General features: G+C 38.1%; 1 protein-coding gene across 6 annotated transcripts in view; it reads right to left on the bottom strand.

Annotated features, from left to right (window-relative positions):
• Window positions 1–1,124: 1,124 nt before the first annotated feature.
• The window catches only part of LOC139935065 (TOX high mobility group box family member 4-like), a 77,365-nt gene continuing 51,822 nt past the window's right edge, over window positions 1,125–26,667 (bottom strand). For 4 of the 6 annotated variants that reach the window (XM_071929519.1, XM_071929518.1, XM_071929520.1 and 1 more), the window contains 7 exons: window positions 10,412–10,522; window positions 8,597–9,469; window positions 7,736–7,957; window positions 7,177–7,257; window positions 6,746–6,991; window positions 6,003–6,133; window positions 1,125–4,254 (listed from right to left, as the gene is read on the bottom strand). In XM_071929519.1, coding sequence (XP_071785620.1) covers window positions 4,188–4,254; window positions 6,003–6,133; window positions 6,746–6,991; window positions 7,177–7,257; window positions 7,736–7,957; window positions 8,597–9,469; window positions 10,412–10,423 — 1,632 coding nt within the window. In that variant the 5' untranslated portion in view covers window positions 10,424–10,522 and the 3' untranslated portion in view covers window positions 1,125–4,187. Of the gene's footprint in view, window positions 4,255–6,002; window positions 6,134–6,745; window positions 6,992–7,176; window positions 7,258–7,735; window positions 7,958–8,596; window positions 9,470–10,411; window positions 10,523–11,113; window positions 11,181–25,830; window positions 26,231–26,667 lie in introns of those variants that run through there. The other 2 variants (XM_071929516.1, XM_071929522.1) reach the window with 2 other exon arrangements.

Raw genomic sequence — 26,667 nt, 5'->3', positions numbered from 1 at the left:
TTTTTGTTGTGACTTATAAAGGAGGAGGCGTATTGTTAACCTGGAGAGGCCACCATTTTTTGTTTGAGTAGGCACGCTGAGAGCAGGTACGACTAACAAACAAACACGAAGGGAAATGTTGGGGAAGGTAGGCTGGCTTGAAAACCTGCATATCATACTGAGTGTTGGAAAGCAGGTGTCCCGGGGATTTCTGCCTGCCGTAGATTCTGTCCCCTTTATGGAAAATTAACATGGGCTGAAAGAGGATGCTTCAAAAGAGGGCGCTATCACAAGAAGTTTGTACACAGTTTGCCATAATATTTGAGGACAGAGTCTCCCGGGACCAAATCTCCGGCCACACCGGCACTAGAGACCGTGTTTACTCATGTTTAGTAGATGTATAAGGGGCGGTATGAATAACAGATTTACAAAACACAAGAGGGCAGTAGACAACAAATAGTAAAAATTGATACAGTCTTTGCGTGTTTGGAGCGAGGTGAAAAGGGATGGCGGGGGGGGGGGGGGGGGGGAGGTGGAGACACACCACAACCCGAATAAGTAAGAAGTTACCAAAGTTAACAAGATAACCCAATGCAACTAAATATGAGAATTTCGTCATCGAGTCTCATCACATAAACAAAATATTAAACGATCGATTTATTTTTTCATCTGCAGGAGCTTGTTTTTATCTAAACCTGATACCGATGTATGCCCTCCCCCCACCCCAACCCATACGATGAACTGTGTATAAACTTCTTCTGATTATAGCGCCATCTTTTGAATCCTCCTCTAACCCATGTTAATTTCCAAGGTCAAAATACCCCACAAGTGCAGTTCCTACCAAAAAAATCACCCACAATGGCCCTTTTTCGAAACCACGGCTTCGGGTCCAGATTTGGCTTAGGCTAGCTTGGCCCCGCGATTGTTTTGGCAATTGTGCGTGCTTTGCGTACGCGCCCAGGGCTGCAGGCGAGAGGACGGAGCCTGAAGCCGAATCCAAAGCCGAAGCCGTGGTTTCGAAAAGGGCCATATTGTATCTTGTAAGGACAGACAGACAGACAGACAGACCAACAGACAGACCAACAAACAAACACCAACATTATATTCAAACAATTAAAGAGAACACTTCCCAACTAAACTGACTGTTGGCATTGTACTGTATACGGAACTTTATTAATTTAAATTGTGGTCACAGACAAAGTGCACTTAATTAATTTAACTTTGGAAAGTCAATAAAAAATACATAAAATATTATTCCATTCGCCCTTGTCTGTACACAAATGGTTGCCCCTAAAGTTACAGGCAACCACAGCAATGGTCAGAACAAAACAACACAAGGTTTTATTTTTCTTATTGTTAAATATCAACTTGCTACAAAAAATACATTTAGAGAACAGCAATTTATGGTTTCTCATTTGAGTTTCTGGAGGGGGGACAGTACAGTCTTATTATAACAGTACCAAGAAATAAGTATGTACAGTAAATACAGGCCTGAAAGTTAAGGAATTGAGCAATTTATAGGCAGCACTAGCAGAAGTAAAGGAGATGGAATTTATACTCCGGTAGAAATATCTGGAAAAAAATCTTTCTAGAAAGCAGGGGGTTTAATTGGCTAACACTCGCACAGAGCTATGAAGCAGAAAATATTGCCTTTAAAAAAGAAAAACTTTCTACTGCATGAGTTTGATATATGTTTTTTTATAGTTTTTTTTTTAGATGATCTTCCTATCAAGGGAACTCAGCAAAGTCCCACAAGGGGATATAGACGCCAAGTACTCCTAGAACTATGAGGTTTCGTTACGCTATCCCCTCCCATAACGGAGACGATAGCAGAACGAAACCTCTAGGAAAGTCTACTCGAAAGTTCTAGGAGTAGACACCAAGCTGGCAACAGCCAATCTCTCTCATACAGATATTGTTTCATGTCTATGATTATGAGTTGCACAATTCAAGAATTTGTGATTCAGTAACTAGACGACAATACTTATTCTAGTCATTGTGAAATCAGCGTGAGCTTAGGAGATTCGAACCCACATCCTTGAGTCGCAAAGTACATGCTCTGGAAATTTAGTTGGTATTCCAGAATCCACTAATGAAGTATTGTATGGTTTTAAGGTATTGATTTGGATTTACCAGTTTATCAGCCAAAGTAACATTACGTTTCCATGACTGACGCCCCACTCAAATTTTGCTTAGCAAAGAAAGTTGTCAAGCAGTATTTTCTGCTTAACAGCTTTATGAAATTGAGCCCTGGTGTGAAAAAATACACATAAAACTGTACAATACCATGTTCTACATTTTGAACAGAATGGTCAAGAAATTAACGCACTTAATTTTTAGTGAGACCACGCCAAGACGGATGGCATGTTTAATCTTAGTTTTTATTTCTTCATAAAAAAGGAAAACATTCTACAAAATAGGGAAGCAAATCCCACACTGATACAGTGTAGTATCAACGCAAATAAATTAATAAACACTTTTCCATTTTTGTCTATTCTTTACCAGAAAAATACTTCCAAAATTCAAGGCAATATATTAATAATTTTTAAAAGGATAAATTAAGATAATTACGAATAACCACAAACAGGTCACTACAAAAATAATTATTACCACTTTAATGATAATAAAATAAAAGTTAACAAAAATGTTCTGTGACTTTTTAGAATTGAAAGTGTAAGTCTCATGCACGTTAAACGCGCTATTCTGTTAATAGGAAGTTCCCAACTTGCACATTCGTTATCTTTCTTGGTATATGATATTTAGATATTGGCCAGGCAGTCAGAAATAAATCTCAGTTTGTGGTAAACCATAGATGTTATCCCACTCTATCAGTTGGTTTATTCATGAGGCTGTGGGTTCTAATCCCCGTCATGACAATTCTGTCTTTCAGGAACATAGCAGCCATATTGAACATAGTTTGACTTTTTGGAAGCACTTGTATCCTGCTCTCATCGATCGATAAAAAGCAGATTAAGATGTCTTAATCTAGCCCTATATTCCTGCTGGAATGTGCCTTTGCTGGCTCTTTATTATTCACGACGCCGGATTACTGGATATGTCTGACCATAAATTGACTACACTACATGCAATCTTTGCATTCTTCGGCCAACAGCCATGATCAAAGATGTTCTATTGGCCCTTTCCTAATACAGAGAAGAAGGTTTGCCTTTCTGATCTCAAAAGCTTACCACTTGCATCCAATTTGTTTGCTCAAGTTCATGTTAATAACTATTTCATGATTGCATTTAGGCTGAAGTTGAAAAGAGTGGCTGTCATTAGTGAACTAGTAATGGTGAAGGGACGGCAGCCATGTTGCTTTTCTTCCATACATACGCCCTTTTCGAAACGATGGCATCAGCTTTGGATTCGGCTAAGTCTAGCTTGGCCCTGGGGTTGTTTTGACAATTGCGCATGCTCTACATATACGCGCTCAGGGTTTCAGACGAGTAAACGGAGCCTGCAGCCGAATCCAAGGCCGTGGTTTTGAAAAGGCCATATATTTGCAGCCAAACTATGGGTGAAATTGGAAATTAATCTGGCACCTTTCATGAATCTGTACTGTTAAGAATGACAGGCAGTCTGAGAACCAAACAAAGTCCCAACAGAAGGAAGAATGTATCTAATCACAAGAGGGCGCTGTTCAAGAAATCAAAGGTCCCCAAGTGTCAAAATTCAAAGGCCTTGAAAATAAGACCTTTAGTTGCACAGAATAAACTAAAATACAGTATGATAAAATATAGCCATGATTCTAAATGAATTGTGAGTAATAAATAATTTATAAAATGAGCAAGAAGTAGATCTCAACATACCTAGCTGACGATTACATACTTAATCCTTTCTAATCTTGGATGGATCCAGAGATACTTAAAAAGGGATTACCTTTTTTTAATTTTGTGTTTTTTTAAATCTCCAATTCATGGACACTGATCCCTCTCTGTGGTTCCTCCCCTTTTTCCTTGCTCTGGATCCGCCCACTTTTCTAATTATCATACACAAAGAGCAACCTGGGCCGTACAATATCCCATCCTTGCTCGTCCACCGTTTTCAATCTTACACGCCATCCAATCACTGCCTCACCTCTTCACAGCTGCATCCCCTCCAGAAACTTAGCAAAGAGTAGTTTGTTGATAATAAATAAGAGTTGATGCCCAGACGCATCGTTGGGGGGGATTATTTCACATTGGGATTCTTGACGTCAGAGAGCGCCCTCATTTGACGGATGGCAGCATTCCACCGTTAGCACTACTGGAAGCCACCCAAGCAGTGAAAACATCTCTGAATAGAAAGAAAGGAAGAATGGAAGAGAAAAGACACAATCTTAATTCGACTGTATAAGTCTTGCACATTCCACCGCCAAAATAAAGAAAGCAATGACACCAATATCTGAATCATCAGACAGTGGGTTCAAATCCCGGTCGTGAAGTTTGTATCCTTCAGTAAGATACTTAGCAATAAATGCTTCCCTTCACCCGGGAGTACAAAGTTACTATAATCACATAAACTAAAAAATGAGCTCTCAATTTCAGTTTGTACTTAAAAAAAGTGACATTATTAGACAAGTGTTACTCTATAAGATTAGATAAAAAATCAAAAAGAATTCAAATTTGGGGGATAAAAACTCAAAATGGTTTATTTTATCGAAAGCTGCTGTACTTCACACCAAGTAAGTTTGTAGTGCCATTAATTTGAAGAGTGGTTACCAAACATAAACCTTCCCTTTAAAAATTTACGACCCTCAAAAAAAAACTAAAAGCAGGTGACTTGTTGGCAATTGGATATCCGTGGACTAAGTGAGTGTCACAAAGGCCACAAAACCCACACATTGGACGCATTTAGGTCAACACTGTCATCCGACACCATTCCCCGATCAAAAGAAAAACAGCCCCGGATCAGGTTTCAGAATCTGGTTTTTATTGATCAGATTTGAATTGACTGAAAATGCCTCTTGATGGGCGATAGAAATGTAAACTATTACACTTGCATGAGGTTGTAACCCATTTCAGACCAGTATTCAATTTAAACTTTGCTGTTTGTGTTTGTTGACATTTTAGCTTTTGTGTTCTGCCTGACAGTATGCCCACACACGCTGCCTTCTCACTGTCTTGTGTTCTCCATAACAGAAAGATACTTTGGACTCCTCAATTAATTATAAAGTTCAAAATGATATCAATATTCAGATTCCAAAATGAAAGCCCTGGTATTTCATGACACGTTTCACAAGGGCGTGATTTTAGAAGAATGAAACCTTCTAGACTATAGACTGGAAGAGTAAAAGTTTGCAAATTCTAGTACCCGTCATTAGGCATTTTAGCCTATTCAAATCTGATCAATAAAAACCAGATTCTGAAACCTTTTGGTCTAGAGAGAAACTAATTTTATTTTATTTATTTATTTATTTATTTTTTTTTTTTTTTATTTTTATTTTTTTTTTTTTTTTATTGGGGGGGTAGAACTGTCGAAAAAAGGAAATGAATGGTTCACCTACAAATTGTCTTTGCCCCTACTTTATCCACACCCCCTATGGAAATGTCTAGTTACAACTACATGTCTATTCACCCCAAAAAAGTTTCAACAATTGAACAAAAATGGCTTATGTGATGATATGTAAGTTCAGGCCTTGAACCTGGCTCTTGAAGGTGCACAGCAATTTTCCTCTGGTAAGGGGGTACTCTATGCAGAAAATGTGAGTTTGTATTTGACCTTGCAGAGGGCACCACAGCAAAAGCACAGGGTACCACGGCAATTGCTGTGGGCACCGTGGGTTATTTCTAGGCCGGGTATCGTTTACTGGGCTTCCTGGGTGACGTGGGTTATTTCAAGGCCTGGGTACCGTTTACTTTGTTTTCTGGGTGTCGTGATTATTTTGAGGCCTTGGTACCATTAACTGGGTTTTCTGGGTGCCGTGGGTTATCTCGTGGCCTGGGTACCATTTACTGGGCTTCCTGGGCACCAAGGGTTTTTCGAGGCATGGGTACCATTTACTACGTTTTCTGTCAGATACTTGGGATATATATGACTCTTACCTGCAATGATCAACGACGCATTCGTTGCTACAATACTCATTATCCCACTCTGGGCTCTCAATGCTGGGCTTATTGCAGCCGTTACGTGTGCAGATTTGGTGATTGTGTGGCATCATACCGTCAACACCCATCTAGAGAAAAATAAATAATCAAAATCGTCAATTTATTCTTAGATTTTCTTTGTTAAATTTGTTGAGTGTAAAACGTGTAAATGAATAAGTTGCAGTAATAGAGCACTCAATAAATAAACCATAAAGGAAACCTGCTGGATAAGTTTTCAATAGTTTGGATGTGAACAAAGACAAATTGACTGGAGCGGGACTTTATGAAACAAACCTTCGAAACCAGTGCTCATTTGTAATTTTTTGGTGTCAATTTGGAGGAATTATTTTTCAGTTTTTTTTGGGGGGACTATTGGAGGACCCGACTATTCGACATAAAGAAACCAACTTCAATAGGTACTGTGAAAGACGTCAATTGCAACGTTAGAGAAATGGGGGAGCGGCCCGGGGGGAGAGTGGTGTCAGAATTCAAGTCTACTTTTGTTTTTAGAGCAATAAATAAGTGTGATTTAAAACTGGAGTACTACGACTTTAGATGACCGCCTTTAAAGTTAAACTTTAGAATTGAACTTAGCTTTGAAGTAAATAAATAAAAAATAGTGAACAGGAGATGATTATTACGGCTAAGTGTTTGCAACTAGGCTTTAGCTCTAACAATAGAGGGCGCTGTTGCATACTCACCATAGACTGCGCTTTGACGACCCTCTGTACATTGTGCATCTGGTTCATGCCGGGTTGCATCATGGGCTTAGTAGCTGCCGTCATGGTTACCGTGATAGGCACGCCGGTGACGATCGGCTTTGGCGCGATGATACGGGGCGCAATGTGTGTGTGACCGACCGTGGCCGGGGCAGCCGTGATGACTGCTGCCGTTTTCTTCTGCTTGCTAGGGGATTGTTCTTCAATTTGTGCTGTGTCTACTGCCGCCTGAGATCAAATACAAAATATAATAATAATAATAACAAAGTCTTATAGAGTGCACGTATTTTGGGTTATTTCTCCCACATTTAAAACTAAACTTCATCCTGGTGTTGCGCTCGCGCTGTTGGCGATAACGTTGGATGAGTAACAAAAAGTAAAATATTGGAGAGACAGATAAAGAAGAGACTTACCTTTGATACTAAACTTGCTCTGTATGCCGCTAGTTTCTTAAGGTACTCCTTCTTTGCTGTTTCAGTCCGTTGCTTATACGCCTAGATAAAAAGAAAGGTCAAATTGGTTTGAGTTTAAGTTAATTTGATTGTAAAACTTGAACTGGACAAGCCTGTGAAGGGGGGGTGGTAGAACCCAGATAATCTTGAGAAGGCTAGGATTTCTAAGGAGAGGTTGGAATTAATATCTTGGAGCCGTTGTGAGATCCTTACAGCCAAAGGTGGGCTCACCAGCTCTTTTCAGAGATTTTATACATGGTTGCACTATGTGGGGGCACTATGTGGATAGGGTTTTCAGTCCCTGCCAGACTGCGTGGGTTCTCCCTGGAATAATTCCCCAGGGTTTTCTTCCCACATCAAAAACTGAAACTTCCTTCCTTATCTTCTCTCCATTGGGTTCTTGGCTAGTACAGTGATTAATTTTCCCCTTTCTGTGAGTCCTTGGCTTCACAACCAGAATTAATAAACACAAAATAAAAATAAATGAAAAAAGGTTTACTACTCATAGTTACTTTCTCACCTGTTTTTGTTCTGTTCCTAGACTGTCCCACATGGAAGCTACAATCTTTGAGACTTCACCAAAGCTAGCGTTGGGGTTCTGCCCCTTGATGGCTGCCTGGGTGTCTCTGAAGAAGAGTGCGTAGGCAGAGACGGGTTTCTGAGGCTCATTGGGATCCTTCTTGCGCTTTCTCTTGGGCGGCTTCTTCTTGGTTTCTTTGACTTCGGGCCTTTTTGCTGCAAACTGAAGGAGAGAGAGAGTGATTTATTATTAAGGTTTTTAAGAAATATTTATTCATGTTCCTGAATGGAATAAAGCAGTCAGTTAACTGCTGACACTTCATTTAAAATTGCATAAAACCTGTAAGCAGAAAAACTTGCTAAGCACAGAAAAACCTTGCTTAGCAGTAACATGTTACAAGCCAACATTCAATAGAGATTACATTGTTGTGACTGATACCCCATTCACTTTTCGCTAAGCAGAGAAATTTGCTGAACAGTATTTTCTGCTAAACAGCTATATGAAATTTGGTCTAAGTACAAAGCATAAAACATAAGTGACCAAGTAACATTAGTGACCGAGTAACAAAACTTACTGAGTAACATGAGTAGACAAGTAACAAATAAGTAGCCCAGGGGTCGATTTCACAACTTAGGACTAGTCCTAAAAGTTATTAAAAACTTAAGGCTAGTCCTAAGCTAGGACGAGTAACTCATCCTAACTTGAGATAAGTAACTTGAGATAAGACTAGTCTTAACTCTTTGTGGAATCCACCCCTGTAGCATAAGTGACCTAGTAACATTAATAACCAAGTAACATGAGAAACTGAGTAACAGGAGTAACAAAGTACAATCTAAACATATATTTTTGTGCAGGACATACCTGTGCTAGTGGTGTGTTGTCATCACTGTCTTCACTGCTCTCCTGGTGCGGAGACCTCGTATTACCAGGCCCCAAGTTTTTACCTAACGTTTGATGTCTACCCACAATGCCCTGCCCTGGCTGCAGACCAGCGTGAAGACCAAGCTGTGAACTGATTGCTGATTGGTTGATTGTGGACAACTGTCCCATATGCTGATTGGAATGCGAGTCCATGGGAAACATGTCCATGTTCTGTGACATATGAGGCATGTGGTACGATTGACTGTAAATATGCGTTGTTGTCGGGGCTGAGTGACTGAAAGATACAGCCTGTGTGTGAGGCATCATGCCACTCATTGTACCAAGACTACTAGTCGGCTCCGTGATGGGAGGAATGTCCAAGTTATGAGGGGGAAACTGTGGATTCACAAGCATGTTGGACGTCGTCAGCGGATTGGGCAGGCTCTCCGTCATGTGACTCAACGGCTCTGTGAAGGCGGCACCAGACATGGAATTCGGGAAGTGATTTGCGGGATCGGTCATTGTGTGACTGTGCGTCGGTGACGGCAGAGTCATGGACTGTGACAATGACTGTGACATTGATGGGGAGTGTGACATCGGGGGATTGGAGTGATTGACAGGTGATGTCATCATCTGTTGATGCTGCATTGGGGGCGGAGTTTGATTGTTAGGAGCGGAGGGGCTGGACATGACTCTTCGGTCATGTAAAGAGTCTGTATGATAATTAGGCATAGCCTGGTTGCCGACTGGCTCATTGACGGGCTGGGCGGTGAAGGCATGGTCGGTCATTGTCGTGATGTTTCCCTCACCCATTGACTGTGCCATAGGTGGGATGTCAAATTCCTCATCACCAAAACTTGGAGTGTGAAACGTCTAAGTAGAGGAAGGGGAAAAAATAATTTATTGAGTCTTCAGGGGGAGGAAATCCTTCAGACAAACGGTGGGTTTTAACGTTCATCCTGCACTTTAACAAGAATGATACCGCAATTAACTTTTTAAATCAAGCCCTGAGGGTTTTAGCATTGGCAAGGATCTGCTCATGTACACTGAATGTCTTAAGAAAACAAACATGTTCGGCAATCAAGTGACGACGGATGCGCCAGAGACGATCTTGCCATCGGCTGTTTTTCAGGCAATCACAAGAACATTTTAAATGTATCCTGGGACTATTGGATTTCACATGTGCCTCTTCATGTATATCATTTGTTATGTTTTTCCGTTCCTACAGTCAGCCCTTTTACATGTAGTTTGATTATTATTTTTGCGCAGGATAAGAGCTCTCGACTCTCTCGACTCTCTGTCACTGTATATAAAATTACTTTCTTAGTTTAATGGCGTGATTCATTAGATGTGATTAGATACATTGCAACTGATGTTTAAAGACAAACTACAGCTTTATTGGTGATCATCCAAAAGAAAAAAATGAGTGGTTTCAACCTGAAAGCTCACTGATTAAAAAATTATTATCAGTACCAATTTTCAAGATAATTATTTCCATCTGTTTAGAGGTTGAGAAATTAAAAATCATCTTCGCCCGAATGATTTTACTGTTTAAAGTGCATCCTTTCTAATAGGAGATTTGTGAACGCTAGAAGTACAGCAGCTTTCGATAGTATAAAGTATTTTGAGAAACATTTCACTTAAAAGTAATGTGGTTATGTAAAAAGATTTCTGTTTTTATATCCCAAAATTTGAATCTGAGAAGCGTAACTGTCAGATAAGTTGCTCAGGCTGGGTATTCACATTTTGGATCAAACCGCTCAACCTTTTTCATATGAATTTTTTTTTTTTAATTTAAGTATTTTTGTACAATACCTGTGAGGACATGTTGGTGCTGGCAGCCACAAAGTTGTTGTTGTGGTGTACTCCGGCGGTGTGATTACCAAAGTTAAATCCGTTCACGAAACTGACTGCTGGCGTTTGGCCCTGCAAAAAAGGAAAAAGAAGAAATTCCATTTAAAATTTCAAACTCATATATTTAGGCTTGGGTAGTGGTTTGACAAAATCATAGAGTAACAAAGTGTGATGTCAAAGATCGTATCACAGGCCTGTATGCTTTGTTTTTGAAAGGGCAAGGACACCAAGGCATTTTCTCATAGACCTTATGCACATGACGTCATTTCAGTAGGGCGCCCTCACCTAGAGGTCAAAAGGAGGTTGTTCATTGGCCAATCCTGTGCGCCGCGCGTACAAATCTGTGCATTTCGATTGTTTCGTCACCGTTTTTCCCCTAAGATGGCCGCTGGATGACGTCAATGCATAAGGTCTATTGGTAAAGGGCACCCTATGAGGAAATTGTCAGTTTCTTCTGGAGCATTTCAAGGGCACCAAGGCAATGTTGCATTGGTTGCCTCCTTGAAGGCCTGGTATCAAATTTGAAGTTCACAAATAATAATAAAAATTACTGAAATTAATTTCCTGACAAAATATTGACAGCCTTTTTTGTGTGAGAGTTGTTCATCTGCAAGGAACACCTGATACTAGTTAAACATTAATTAATATTCAACTTTAGCACACCTTAATAAGCAATTTCTTTCAGCTAGTGAGAATCGAACTAACCATGCATTAATACAGCCTCTCCTTTTTAATATATCATTTGGAGGTTTGATAGTCTACTGCCCTCTAGTGTCTGAATAGCTAGAGACAGTCCATTATCTTAAGTCTACTGATATGTGTAGTGCACACAGACATTCACACTCGCGTATCACAGAGCATGGAGGTAGAAGAAGACACAGAGCAACTGTTTTCAGGAGAACTATTCCCTAAACAAACGATGAGCCCAAGGAATTTATCCATTTTTATCAATTGATGAAACAATTTGAAAAGATGGACAGACTCGAGACATTTTGGAGACAAAAACTGCTTTGTTTTTTAAAAACAATTGTCCTTAGTAGAAATGATTGACATGTTATGTTGGTGCCTGGGTTATAACAGCAGCCGATATAACCCCATCCCTCCCAACGGGATCCTTAAAATGTTCCAATTAATTTGCAATTCCGGTGTCCAAAACATGCTTAAGCACAATATGAATTCTTTCCCTCAACTCCAACAAAAGAAATCCCCAACTGATTATCAACACTGCAAATTTGCATTTGTAAAATCTAACAAGCTCAATGTTTCTGTCTTTGAGAGCAACAACTACCCGCACCAAAGACGGCAATCGTTGAAATGGCAGGCCTTGTTTGACGATACGTGATGAGCCTCACAAGCGTATCTGAGCTAGCTCATAACCCTGACAACCCTGTTTGTTATTGACCGACTGATGGTGATCCATCACTGACACAAACTACATTAGCGGACCCGACTGAACTGCGACGTTGCACTTTCCCTCATCATCGAGAGACTCAGAGAGACAAGGAGAGACAGAATAAGAAAGAGAGACTCTCTCCTCTTTTACCCGGCTCCATCCATCTTGTAACAGTGCAGTCGCGTGAAGGATTAACACTTAACTTATTAGGGCAATCTTGTTTGTAAATTTAAGACGCTAATGGTTCTCTTACACTTTGTTATCGGTTTTGAACTTTTCTACCGAAAATAAAAGGACGAGGATGGCTACCAGAAATGCTAGGGAAAGGTCAGAGCTGTCTTGACGTTTTCAAACTGTGCTTATTTGTTTCTGATGCCATTTTGTTTTCTGGTGTCTATTGATTGATGCGTACACATTTATGCGTAAATGAACTCAGGCTCGATGACAATTCTCTGGAGGGGAAAATCCCTCTTCATTTTGCAAAGGGCACTTACATTACAAATAATTATGGAGCCATTCTGCAAAGGGCACTAAGAGTATGACCAAGGAAAACAGAGGTCGCGGCTTGTGTTGTGTGGGACGCCAGATCAAAATTAAACAAGTATTTACAGATTTTTACAATACTTTTGGGACAAACAAGAAATGAAAAAAAAAAATTGACCTTTTTTACTTGATTCAGAGTGACAATGAACATTAAGAAAGTGGTGAATTGGTTTTCTCTCAACTGTGGCGGACTAATCTTGTGTCTTGGAACATAAATGTCAACGATAAAGTGAGATTTTGAGTTTCGCGAGCAACAAAAGTGCTGCTGTGGTCATACTGTTGAAACACAGATAGTGCCAAATGCCAACGTGCTTACAGATTCTGCTTACAGAGGCTATGTGTGAATATTTAACAATATCAGGATGGTTTTTGTTAGCAGTCTCCTGTTTTGCTTTAAGACTCTTTTGATAATTCTGGATATCTTATTCCATTCAACCATAAGTTATTGCTTTATAACTTTCCTCAAAACAAACATAGAATACAACAATACTATCACTTGTGAATAATTAATAAGTTAAAATCATTGTTGGTTTTTGGCAATTTGCCCAGCGTTTGACATTATCTCTGAAAACAATATATCCACAAAAGCCAACAGTTTTTGGGGGGCCTTTTCACTATTGCTAAAAAAGACAGAACAAATTTGTAACAAAATATGATTCCTTTGTCTTGGAGAAAGTGAGCAAGTTACCACTTCAAGAGGCTGATGACAAAGTGACCACAAGATACGTGTCCTCCTCATCAACAATCGACCCGGCTAGAGTGCAGACCACAAATCTTGACTCATAATGTATCTACATCTTCTTAATGAACCACGCTAAATAAAAGGAGTCAATAATTGTTATTTCAATTCAGTACAGTCATCAAAACACCAAACTGGACAGACCAACATCTGGAATTACACTTCATGACATCTAAAATGATGGATGAAAACCACAATTTGAAGTTATACTACAAATCAAACCTGCACAGGTTTTGGTGGCAAATATATATAAATACTTCTCAACTGTGAGCACTTAAACCTACACTTTGGGCAAAGATACATTATGTATCTTTAATTAAGTGAAAGCCAGAACAACATCTTTTACTATAAGAAATAAGAGATGGAGCAAAACAGAAACCATTTCATCATAATATAAAAATAAAAAATAAATAAAAAAACCACAAGATCGCTAAATTTTTGACATATCGTTCCATGGTTAAAAGATTGCCGACCGGAAACCAATTTCAATTAAACTGCGCATAACTACCCACCACTTCCCATTTCCCCGAATCACAACAAAGACGTCAGTCTCTCAAATTTCTAAGTAACTCATCACAATTATTCAAATCTGTCATCGAAAAAAAAAATGTATTCCCACAGCTCTTGCTCGATTGAATTGAAGTTTGATGCACACATACACTCAACAGTCGCCTTATGAGTTATGCATGCAATGTAACAACCTCTCTAACTGTTACAGATGTCTCCTCATGTACACAGAGCAGTTTTAGACACATTTTGCGGCACTCGGGAGAAGGGGGGGGGGGGGGTGTCAAGAGAGACATCAGGTGGCCATTTTCCCAAAGTAATTAATACCCTTCATAGCTCTTAGAAATTACACAGGTGAGTTTGGATGATTGGATGAGAAGAAATTGGCTAGGGGGAACGACAACCTCGTCATTCAGCTTTTAACACTCTGCGGGGAACAGAGGGGACTGCACGAGGCAATAAAATAAAATAAACCGTTATCGCGTGCGTGTGACGATAGATTAAGTGAGGGAGTTGTAATGATGTAGTGATGCGTAGGGGTGTGGCTGTGGTGTTGTTACATCGGAGATCCCCTGCAGGCGTTTTGTTTTTATCCCCTCTTCATCTTCTTCTTGAATATGAGTACATCAGGTATGAGATGATGAATGAGTTAGTTTCAACAACCCTTGGTCTTTTAAGATCGTAATCGAATCTCCATAGGTAACAAATTTGACACAATTTCAACTTTCAACAACAACATACTGTGTTTCGAATTTCTCACAGATGAATAAGAATGATCGGGTTATGGTTTTAGAATGTTGCTGGGAAGAAAAAACTTGCTTAATATCCAAAATAAAATAGCAAGTGGGGATCTAAAATTGATGTGTGCTTAAAACATTATTAATACTAATCAAAGATGAAACACATTGACGACAATGTTTTGAAATACTGATCAAATTAAAATCACTTTCACAAAATATTTTACATTTTGACTTGACTTAATAATCGTTTGATTAAATCAGGTTCAGCGACACTCTACGAGACCAGACCACTTTGCCATGATTCAAATAATATGGCTTCATTACTCTTTCATTTCAGCACAAAGAACCGGGGCACTAATTACACTGAGAATTTCGAAGAAAAACCGACCACAAAGTGATGATTCATTGCCAATAATTCATGCCATCAAACAAACATAGCTCATGTAGCAACGCATCTTTTTAAAGTATTGCTTGACAACAAGCAGAGTATACTGTTCGAAACGTCGGGACCACACTGGCTCTTTTCAGAGCCACCCCCCCCCCCCCCACAAAAGAGACATTCCACATGGTTGTACCCGCAATTTTACTATTTATTTATAGTTTCTTCCTATGCATTTTGTTTTGCTTCGGAACCAAGTTTTAAAAAAAAAACGCTTTTAAAATTAATACAAAAAAAACAGGGACAGTGACCTAATTCACAAAATTGAACACTCTCGAGCCCCCACAAATAGTTGTAGAGGTGTTGTCGAAATGAAGAGCCACGTCCGTTTAGAGAAAGCCTAAGTATGCAGCTGCCACATACAAGTATGGAGTTTACTTGTTATCTCCAATACACAAAAAACTCTGTACGCAATTGTCAGGATTCTGAATCGTTTTCCAATCATATTTTTATCGATTAACAAGTCAATCAAAATGGAGCAATGTTTTCCCGAGTGTTCCGTAGGATTCAAATTTTTCAAATCATACTTATTGATTAGTAACGAGTTTGGAGAAATACACAGCTAAGTGATGATAAGTTTTTAAAGAGCTGTTGTGGTTTCTTACAAAGACTGTCTTTTGTTTTGAAACAGCAGGAAACATGTGAAATTGTTGTTTTGCAATTCAGTTTTGAGACATTATAAAAGTGGGGAAAATACAAGTCTCTAGTCTAACCTTTGTTAAAATGATGTAAAATTTTTTTTTTTTTTTAACTCTTTCTAAGTGAAATTTGAAACATCCAAAAGAGGAATTGTTTTCTAAAGGTCAAATTCTGACCTTTTTACTCTGATTAATAAAACCAAAACCACCAAAACAAAACAAAGCTGTTCTATTTTTTTTTTTTTTTTACATTAACTATTTTTGCTGATTTTCTGTTGTTGGAAATTTCAAGTCATAGGCCTATGGGCGAAAAATTCAACTTAAAAAAATAATACCTACAATTAAAAATACATAATATGTTTCTCACTAGTATGAAATAGAAGGGGAAACTTCTGCTATTTTGTGTAAAAGATGTCCGTGTGTCCACATGTGATGGTGAGGGCATTTCTTCTAAGGACAGCTTAAAATTTAATTTCCTGAAACAAACTGTGATTGGAAGGCTATCATCAACATGCACAGCCAATCTAACAAAACATGCAAATACTGCCGTGGAGGGAATTCGCGTGGAAGAAATTCATTAATGCTATTGAATCAGTAGAATATCACAGGACTTTGAAATGTAGGAGCAGAAAACACACAGGCAGAAGGCCCCCACTATAAGATATTAAATGGGAAGAATGCTGATTAAATTTCACACCTGTGTTTGCATTGGGCCAATTTGGCCCGGACTGCCACAAAATCAATATGTTGTGATGTGTCACTTGTGATTAGAACTATACACCCCCCCCCCAACAATATCTTCTCTTGAATTCAGAAGAAGAAAAAATATTTCAATGTGTACAATATAAGCACCTGCTAAAGCATCCACCCCCCCCCTTCACCCCGAATATAATTATTTTATGTTGGTCTTTGTCACACATGATGTCTTACAAATCGGTTGGTCCGGTGGCTTAATTCTAAATCAAGACGCTAATTGCGGGTTTCAAAAATTCATTCTTGGATTACTTCTATTTGGTCGTGTACAAATACCATTCTCCTTTTAAGCCTGAAAAATACCAACGTTCACGCACTTGTACAAAGTCATTATAGATCTTTATCATAACATGGAGTCGGTTTCCTTCACGGGTGACGTCAACAAAGGACGCGAGTCGGCACAGATCTAACCTAGATGAATATTAGCCTCAATATTAAGCTGCTTAACAAATATGCTAAGCAATAAGGTCACCAGTGTAAATTCCATGGGATTTCTGGTTTGCTAAGCAAGGTTTCTTCAATGCTTACCAATGTATTCATTTCTCCAAAAATTTAGTCACGGCTTCCAGTTAAATTGTAGTTCACTCCCTCCTTACTTTTCCTTCTCTTATTTGGTCGAAAGTTAAAAGTTGAAAATAACATTAAAAATGCAAACCACCACAATCCAGAATATGAGTCAATGCTAAATATTTCTTTCAAAATTAACAGAGATAATAAAACTTAATTATAAAAAACCCTACTCCTATCATCATAACATGACTTTATTAAACGCTTAAAATAACAGAGTGATTGACATCGCACAAATTCTGCTTGTTTGTCTAAGCCGGCGAATGTTATTGATTCATAAATCTTCCCGGGGGTTTGGGACACGATAATCGACCGACGATATAATCCTCCATGAAATAACATCAAGAAATAAAGACCAGAAATTATAATTTATCTTAGATTGGATTAGACTACTTGTAATAAAATAACGTAATAAAATAACGTAGTAAAATAACTGTTTGTGAATCACTTTTGATGTGTGTGTTCATTCGATTCCAAGAAGAAGAAAAAATGCTGGGTGGTTTGGTGAGGAATAAATTAAAAGTAAATATTGATTTAATAAATTGGAGAGTTTTATATGCAGAGTTGTAATGTATTATTTAATTGGATAGAAGGCAATCATATTACAATAGATTGGTTTTACCATGTAATTCTTTTCATGCACCCCCAAAAAAGAGAGAAAAAAAGTAACAAATCTAAATGAATAAACAAAGAAACAATATCAATAAAAAACACAGTACACAAATTTTGAGAAAACAACTGAAAATGAAGAACAAAAATTGTATTTCAAGAACAAAATTATTGTTACTCCTTAGAAATTTAAGATTTCTTGGGAATGACACAAAAAAGATTTTCTATAATTTCATTTCTCCGTATTTTAAGAATAATTTTAACGGTTAAACTATGCAAATAGGTTAATTAGTGGTGCTTATTCTAGTTAAAGACAATAAAAACACAACAGATGGTTTCAAAACCAAATTAAGGACAGTAAATGTAAACACAACTCATCATCACCATGATCTGTGTAAACACAAGACCACAATGAATCACATCATGATTTATAAGCCGACTTAATAATCACCCATAGGTCTTTGAGAAAAGAAGAAAACAAAAAAGAAGAACAAAAATATATCAAAAATATTCCTAATGAAGGTTTCTCCTGAGTGGTTTACATAACGAGAAACAACTTTGTCTTTCTGCGGACAGCTCCCATGTGATTGATGTCTTCTTAACAGTTTTGATTTCCCCCTCCTGAAAACACATGCATACATAATGCAATCATCACGTTAATTAACTTCCATTGTCCAGCCCACCTGTTTTGTGATTTCCCAGCCTCCCGAAAATAAAAGAAAAAGAATACTGGACCGTGCAAAATAGCGTGCCTTTCTCTCCCCATCCTTGATTGATAAGCATGGGACTTCATTTTGTGTTCGATAATCAGTTACAATTTTCCCTTTTATGTTAACATTGGAAATTGAGTGTGCTTGGCTCCGCACCTGCTGGGCGTAATGGCTGACTGAACACATCATGCACTCCGTCTAGAACTCTGACAGAACATTAGTTACTGATTCCGGTCACAAATAGTCTCAAAGAAGAGACTAATTTACTCCAAACTGTACTTGAAATCGAGTAGTCGACATGAACAGCCGAGGCTTCAGGAATATATAGGGCAAACATCCTACCTAAGTTGCTTTTAAAATTCACCTCTTCCTCGTGTGAAGTTGGATGTAAATAAATTGGGACATACAAGAAATGGGCAGAACGGTTCAGACAAGTTTGTGGGATCATTCTGTTGCGTTACTATATTTTCAACTTTGTCAATCTCACAACTCAAGTAGGAATTCTTCAGTTGCCTTTGTGTGAGAATGAAGACGGATTAAATAAAAAACCTTGGGTTGTTAAATTATTATCCACTTTTCTCTGCGGAATTAATTAAGAATAACAAAGCTAAGGGGTCCTTGGGATGTTGGATCCACTCTTACCCCACTAGCCGTTGTTTTATTCCTCAAACACTTTCTGACATTATTTGTTTGAGACAGGTTTGACTGTTTTTCCGGCTCTCTCCCGAGTTCTCCGTTCGGTTCTAAGCTAAACATTACCTTGAGGCAGGCTTCAATATTTTTTATTGAGTAAAATACGAAGATGGCACAAAGATATAAAGAAGGGGAGCTGAGGTGGGGGGGGGGGAATCAAGTAAATTAGACCCTCGTTGCTGATGACGACATCGCACCCAGTGGAGCAACGCCTATGGGTAAATGTTCTTTCGGCAGCTGGGTTGCTACGGACGAACAAGGAGAGGAACTGAGATCGAGGAAAGTGCATCGACATAATTCCGCAACGGATGATTGACAATTACACAAACACAATCAAACACATAGCGCACACGGCGTTATGTACATACACCGGGAACCCTCGATGGCTGAATGCATTGGCTGACGTGGTAACGACTGTTTACTTTTCAGTCTTAATGAGAAACAATGAAGTTCAGCTGTTCTTTGTGTAGCGTTCATAAAGGATAATGATTACCTCATCTGTTTATATTATCAAAAATTGACTGTTGGTTTAAACGCAGTAGTAGGAAAATGCACTCACACATATCTCTTAAATTTTAACCAAACTGAACGAGGAGCTATACATATTAATAGAGGATTTATACAAATTTTGCTTGAAAGTTTCAATTTAAATTTGAGTACTTAATTCTGATTTATGACTTTGAATTCATAATATGCTAATGGCCGTTCTTGGAAAAGAGGATATTTTTGAAAGTAGAAAAAAAAAGTGAAAAGAAAGAGTCTTTGTTCTGGTTACCACAAGCAGAACTCAAATTTATTATATCAAAAACATTAATTCTGATTGGCAATTAAGATCTGATGCATGTACATGTAATGGTGGCTTACATTTATATCATGTGGAAATACAATCTACGAAACATGATGTAAGAACTTAATCCAATCCAACTTTTTAATGGAAGCAAAATTAAAATGCAAACATAAAACCAAATCCAATGTCAAAAATAATTAAGCGTAAAATAACGAATTCATGCCGCCGACTTCACAAACCCCGGCCCTGTTAATAATCCTCCGTGAAAACAGAAATGATTACCAAAAATTAATATTGTAATAAATAACTGGCAAAGTACCAGTCATAAATGATTAATTAACCATGCAGTCGGGAGAAAAATCGTTTATGACCAGTACGAAATTGGGAAGAAAGAAAAAAACCACCATAAAATAAAATAATCATTCATAAAACGGCACGTGTGTGAACTAAAGCTATGAGAGGCTGGTTGAGTTCAGGGAACATGTCAATGTACTTTGAGTAAGAATTCTTCTAATAATTTCAACAGATTTAGCCTGAGGCTACCATACAAGGAACAATATCCATGTCTTTATCGCTATACTATCTGCGCCTTTAGAGGACTAAATAATTGCTGTGTTGGCAATTACTTGACGAGGCTCGTGCTTACTAATGGAAATGGCAAACAGAGCCAGAGATTACGCTGATTTTTTTTTATCTCCACTCTCTTTTCTTTAACGCTTTTGAATAAAGATGGGATGATCGTTGATGAATTGGAGTCGCTTTTTTTAATGACTGGTTTGGAAATGTTTTAAATAATGCAGCGTTATGGTTTTTTTTATATGCTAAACACTCACAAGTGGAGTACCTTTTAAAACAAAATGAAATAAAAAAGATGCTAAAAAAATATATTTGAGATATTAAATCAGCTGTTGCAAAGACAGATGGTTTAAATGCAAACCAATAAAATAAAAAAATTTGGGGCCAAAATATGTATATATTTTTTTGAGAATCTAGATTCATGAATTTAAACGTAGTTGTAGTGGTTCTCTTGTTTTAATTTTCAAACCTAAAAGGCTTTTTATTTAGTCTTATCTATTTGTACCTTGAGAATGAAAACAGACAAGAAATTGTTTAATTAGCATTTTCAAAGTTAGTTTTTTTTTCAAACACATACAATACTGTGTTTATTGGAGAGTCGAGAATTGGAATGAATGTAACAAAAACAAATTGCAGTACTTATTTTTCTTTTCCTCACGCCGAATGTGTCAGTTTAATAAAGTTAACAAATTATAAATAAATAAATAAACTAAGTTTTTAAATTTTATTAGTAGCTAAAATTAAATAGCTTGGCAAACAGAATTCACAATGTACAATCTCTCGACAAACAATCTAAAACATTTCATAGGGCTTTTAAAAAAACAAGCAAGTTGAGTTGAGCCTTAAAGAAAGGATGTGTGCATGCATGCATTACCACAGAAACACTCGGCCGACGTGGATAATAAATATAGAATTGTCCACTTCACCCGAAAAAATGCATAACTCCACAATCAATACACTTAATTCACTCTACAAAAAGCCCAAAATAGCAAAACTCTAACACACAAATATTAAATCTCTTCAGAAGAAGAAAAAAAAATCCATTAGCTCGAAAGTGGTTTGCAAATTTGGAGCAGTTTGTCGAGAGGTAGTGAGAGGGAGCCAGATATGGTGACGGACGGTGGGAGAGACGCGGTGAGGGACGGGAGACACAAGTGCATCCAATGATTGGTTTCCTTCATTAAGATGTAAAGTCCCTCAAGGTTATCTCGTTAATTTAGAGAAAAAAGACTCGTTTAGTTCCACAACTACGTTCTTCAGCAATTGGCCATCAATGCTTGCCCAGGGGAAAACTTAAGTACTACATGTACAGATGACTGAATGAGTAAGACCATTGTTAATGCACGTCCGTGTAGCGCAACGTGCGTGAAGTAAACACGAAACATTTATGTTACGGGAAACCAGTGAACCGACAACTGGTTGCCGTCTCCGGTATCAGGATGAGCTACTTGTTGTTAGCAGTTGCCCGATTTTCAAGAATTAAGTTTGTATAAGTCACGCTGGTTGAGTTTTTGCATTAGTTATCATTAACGTCTCATGACAATTAAAGGGATCGTGGTGAAATGATGTGGGTTTTTTTAAGTATATCAACAGAACAATCCTCCTAAAACATATTTTCTGTCACTGACTTGGAATATTTATCATGTTTTTACAAGTGATGTATTTAAAAATCAAAACAAGTAAATCAAAATCTTATTTTAGTTGGTTGGATGAAAGAAAACATATCCTTTCCACAAACAAATTGCTTTTTAATACATCGGCTTATCCCAAAAAGGTCACAAAGATTAATTTCAAAAAAATCAATTTTGCTTTCTACTTCTGAACCATAAAAACACAAGAAGTAAATTTGAAATCTATGTAAATCGGCTCACATAATCTACGTCCAATTTGAAGAAACTCTGTCTTCAACAATCCCCCCCCCCCTCTCTCAAAAGAAAGGAAGAGAAATTGAAAGAGAATATTTGCAGCAGGTCTGCAGAGCTCGCAAAGAACTACTCCGGAAATCCTCTACCGTACCATTAGCTAAATTGAAGACCGAGTGCTGATCATTGCGACTACTTTAAATATGAAGTGATTATTTTAAGAGCTTTCTCTCTCCGAGCCGTACCAACTTGTCTCAAATTATCTCAAAAAATAATGGAAAAATAACTATCTGAAGTATTCCTCTTTTGTTACACCGAAATGTAATCAATTTGTCCTTGCTTGATTACTGACAAGGATCGTGTTTACAATTCACACAAAATTAAACGTAGAGAACCTGTTAAGTATTTTGAACAATCTTTTAAGGGATGACACTGAAAGAGAGGATAGTGGCCTAATCTTGAGGCTTTTACCAAACAGGGAAAATAAATATATTATATTTATTCCTTTTTAGGAAATGAGAAACTCTTAAATGGCCTGATGAATGCTCAGACGCACATTGAATCAATAGAACTGAAAGGTCGTTCTCTCAAACAGTCTTTAAAAAAAAACATTCGCTGGAGAAACATTCTGAGGATAAGAAAAAATCCTGGCCATATCTCAGAGTTTTAGAATCACATTCTCAGTTTTAAACCATAATAACTGCCTGACCTCTATTCTCTCCTTTTATCGATAACTACTTGCATTACGTGTATTTGGTCCTGATCAAGATAACCTTGAATAGCACCCCCAAAAGATTTACATGTGTCAAAAAATTCAGCACGGCCTGACGGACTCGGCGAAGCTTCGCTTGATGTAAAGGAAGATCAATGCCGCTGATGTCACTAAATAAATACATGGCCTGTGATTCCTAGTTTCAATGCATCACTCTATCCCCTCAAGAGGTAGATGACGAAGATATCGCGTTGCGCTCGGCAAAAATAAAGATATGAGACTTCCCCCCCCCCCCTTCTCTGCCGGCGAGACCTTTGCTTGGAGGCAGAGCTCGGACGCAACTAAATAATCCAGTGATCAATTAGAGAGAATGACCAATCTGTAAAACCATATGAAACTCGGGCTTAGAGTGCTGCTCTTCTCCTCAAGACACTAACCAAAGCAACAAACAAAAAAATCATAAAAAACTGAATCAAGGAGAGCAAGAGGAGAAGAGGAAAAAAAGAACGGATCTAAGAAAAACGGTGGAATCTTCCCTTGAGGAACATGACTCTCAGAAAGCTCTCAGGGAATTCTCCTATGATGATTTTCAAAGCTTTCACGCAAAGATCAAGTGATGGAAAACCCACTTATCATACAGCATTGCGGAGGGCTTTTAGCTCCCGTTAAAAGAGAAATCACAACAGTCTTAGAGAATCTCATCCACTTCTATCAACTTGCCCCGACCAACGACGCAGCGTGCTTAACACACATGGAAATGTCTGACACTGGTGATACTTGAGTGAGTGTGTGTCCACCGTTCTGTCACCGTGTCTCTTCAGGGTGGGGGGGGGGGTCTGATTGCCATCCGGCTTCAAGACTGAAACGGATACCCTTTTCCATCCTCCATGCATAATTCAGACTTTGAAAGTTGCCATCATTACGAAAACAAGCCCGCAATCTTGGCACCCATTGTCCCTTCTCTGGAAGTCAAGAAGCTGGCCTTATTTTTCAAATTTTCGCCGGTGAATACATTCCGGGGGCTCAAGTATGCCAACAAGTACATCCAAGCAGAGAGACTTGCTCCTTGACGTTTAGTTTTTAGAGACTCAAAAGGACGTAGGGAATTAATTTGTGCGCCGTAAAAAAACAAAAAACAACAAATAACCCAATGTGCCCACAAACATCCCGACAGACCAACTTTAGTTCTACTTCTTTAAATCTATTTACTCAAAAACTTTAATTAATATGGGACAGGAGACAATGGCAGGGACCTCTGTAAACTTGTTTAACGAGTTATCAAATCCTCATTCAATTAGAGTTATTCATTACACAACCAATTTGCAGAATGTTCAACCTGTTTTAGGTTCGAGATGACAAACTAATTACGCCGTCTTTTTATTTACAGATTTAAAATTACAGCCGACTTGTTAGAAATATGACTCTGCTATTCTAAGCGAGGAAATAGTCCAACTTGCTTTGGTTAATGAACTTTACAAAAAGGAGAAAATCACCACACCTATTTCATAAAATTAATGAAGTTGGTGGGTCAAATTGTTTTCATTTAAATTTCAAATACAAGCTTTCATTGATGGCATTGCAAAACAAAGGATGTATTAAGATGAGCATGTGTTAGCTAGAGGGATGTCTGGGTGTCTTTTGGACACCCGGTTTTAAATTTGGTCACCCTGTTTTTCTGTGTCAAATATTCACAGTGAATTTTTTATTTATCTATTTTTTTTTTTGAGGGGGGAGGCGAAGAACAACATTTACATTTCTCTCCATCATAACAAAATTATATTTAACACATTCACATTCGAATACTGTTTCATTCCTTCATGTTATTCAAATATATGTTTCTTGAATAATTGAAAATACTACTGGCTAGCTTGTCCGCACACAATAATCAAATTATTGGAGACCCTCTTCTCAATGCTCCACATAATCTTGTGGTAAAAAAAATCCCAAAACATTCGTCATAGTTTTATACATATTTGATACAACGACGATGGTAAGTTATAATCTTAGAATTTAAAGCCAGAGGGCCGATAAAGATAAATTGAATTGCTGCTAGGGTCGCTTGCTTGGGCTCCGTTCAGTTTGACAGTATAGTGTACCCCATCATTGTAGTTGTGGCTCAAGAAATTGTTCAGAGGCAACAATTTTTCGAGGTAAATTAAAAAAACACCGAGTATACAGTGCTAAACAAATCAATGTAAATGAGTACAACCAAAATTAATATTCTTTATCCCTGATGCAAATTTAACATCTATTATATATTCTTTATCCCGATGCAAAATCCTCTATTTATTAAAAAAACAAAAGTTTTAAAAAGGAAACAAAAAAATACTTCTGGAAATTATAGTGGTTTTGTTATAAGAATGCAGTTTGCTAATGAGTCAGAATGATTAAGTTTCTGTCATAGAGATCATTGTAAGTATGACTAAATGGTGACCAATACAGACGAGGACCAGTCATAAAATGATGTAGCTTACATGGTACGATGGCTGGCGGACCTGCCGTCCTAATTCTGCTTGGAGATTTTTGTTGTTTTTATAAATTTGATTTGTGTACTTCGTACGTTACGGCAAACGGAGTGAACAAAACACCTAAGAAAATGCTCCCTCTTAAACAATTTATTTATTATGTTATTGAGAGAAACTTGGTCTCAGCCTCAATATGCTTAAGCAAAATAAATTCATAAATGTAAACAAAAGGTGACAAGTTAAAGAAATAAATCACGTTTTGGGGAAAAAATAGAAACTTGAAAAAATTCTTAAACCGAGTGATTTCATTTCACTTAAGAAATTACTGCAATATTTACACCAAGTAAATGTATTTACTTAGAGTCTTGCAAAGAGCATTTAAAATTGATGGATACAGTCCGACCACTTTTTATCCACAGTTTGTTTACTATCTGCTGATGGACAAAAACCATAACCATGTTAAATTGTTATCGCCCGGTGTGAAGAAACAGCCACCAAGAAACTGTTCTACAATTATGCCAAAGATTATGCTTCAACAAAAGAAACACCATCACTTAACAGAAAACAAACAGATGCCCACATGGAAGTGTTCCAAACCCCTCAGCAATCCAATAAAATTAAAATAAATTGCACTGGTTTTCTCTTACCATTGCTGGCCAATATCCAGAAGACATTTTCCTATGCCGACCTACTGGGGGTCCAACACTGTGCATCCAAGCAGTAGGGTCCTCAGTTTGACATTTCATCTTTCAGAGCCAACTCCAGTTTCTCCAGTATCAATTATTATTTTGTTTTTATTCTAAAGATCAGTTCCTTGGGAGTCCTTTGCAAATTAACAGTGTCCCTACCTTGGTTCAACGCATCAAGGGGCCCACCACTACAGAGTCCACCAGTTGCGATGCGTTCAGTGACGAGTGGCCGACGGTTATTGAATAGGGGGAGACGAGACGAGGAGAGCTGTAGCTAGCTCCACAGGTAGAGAGCGACCGATCACCAACCACGACGCTGATGATGCTGACGGTACAGAATCAAGAGCGTACAGTGTGTTCATACAGACCACTTGCCACAACACGATGTGTATAACAATCAATCAGAGGATTGGTACGACGACAACGGCGGTGATAGAGTCGACGAGAGAGAGAGAGGAAGAACGAAGAGACGTGATCCCGACTCAGCTCTGACCTTGGGGGGGATCTAGCCAATGGCAACGCATCGTACAAATTTTATGCCTCATTCTATCCTGGTTGAGTCATCATTAACCTGTGTGTGCATGTGGACATGTACAACCACTATACATACACATGTAACAGCCACCAGGGTTTGTTTCTTCTTCCTCACGTACCAATTTAATGGACCCATTGTTGGCGAGTAGAATGTCAATTTGTAACGCAGAAATTAATCTTACTCGTATTTCACTTTCTCATCTGTCTTTTTTGAGGTCCAGGTGATGTGGGAAATTATGTTTAAATAAGAGCAAGTGGTCT

The sequence above is a fragment of the Asterias amurensis genome, chromosome 3 (assembly GCF_032118995.1).
Source record: "Asterias amurensis chromosome 3, ASM3211899v1".
Classification (NCBI taxonomy): Eukaryota; Metazoa; Echinodermata; class Asteroidea; order Forcipulatida; family Asteriidae; genus Asterias; species Asterias amurensis.
The sequence above is the reverse complement of the archived record's forward strand: the minus strand, read 5'-3'. Positions and strand labels throughout refer to the sequence as shown.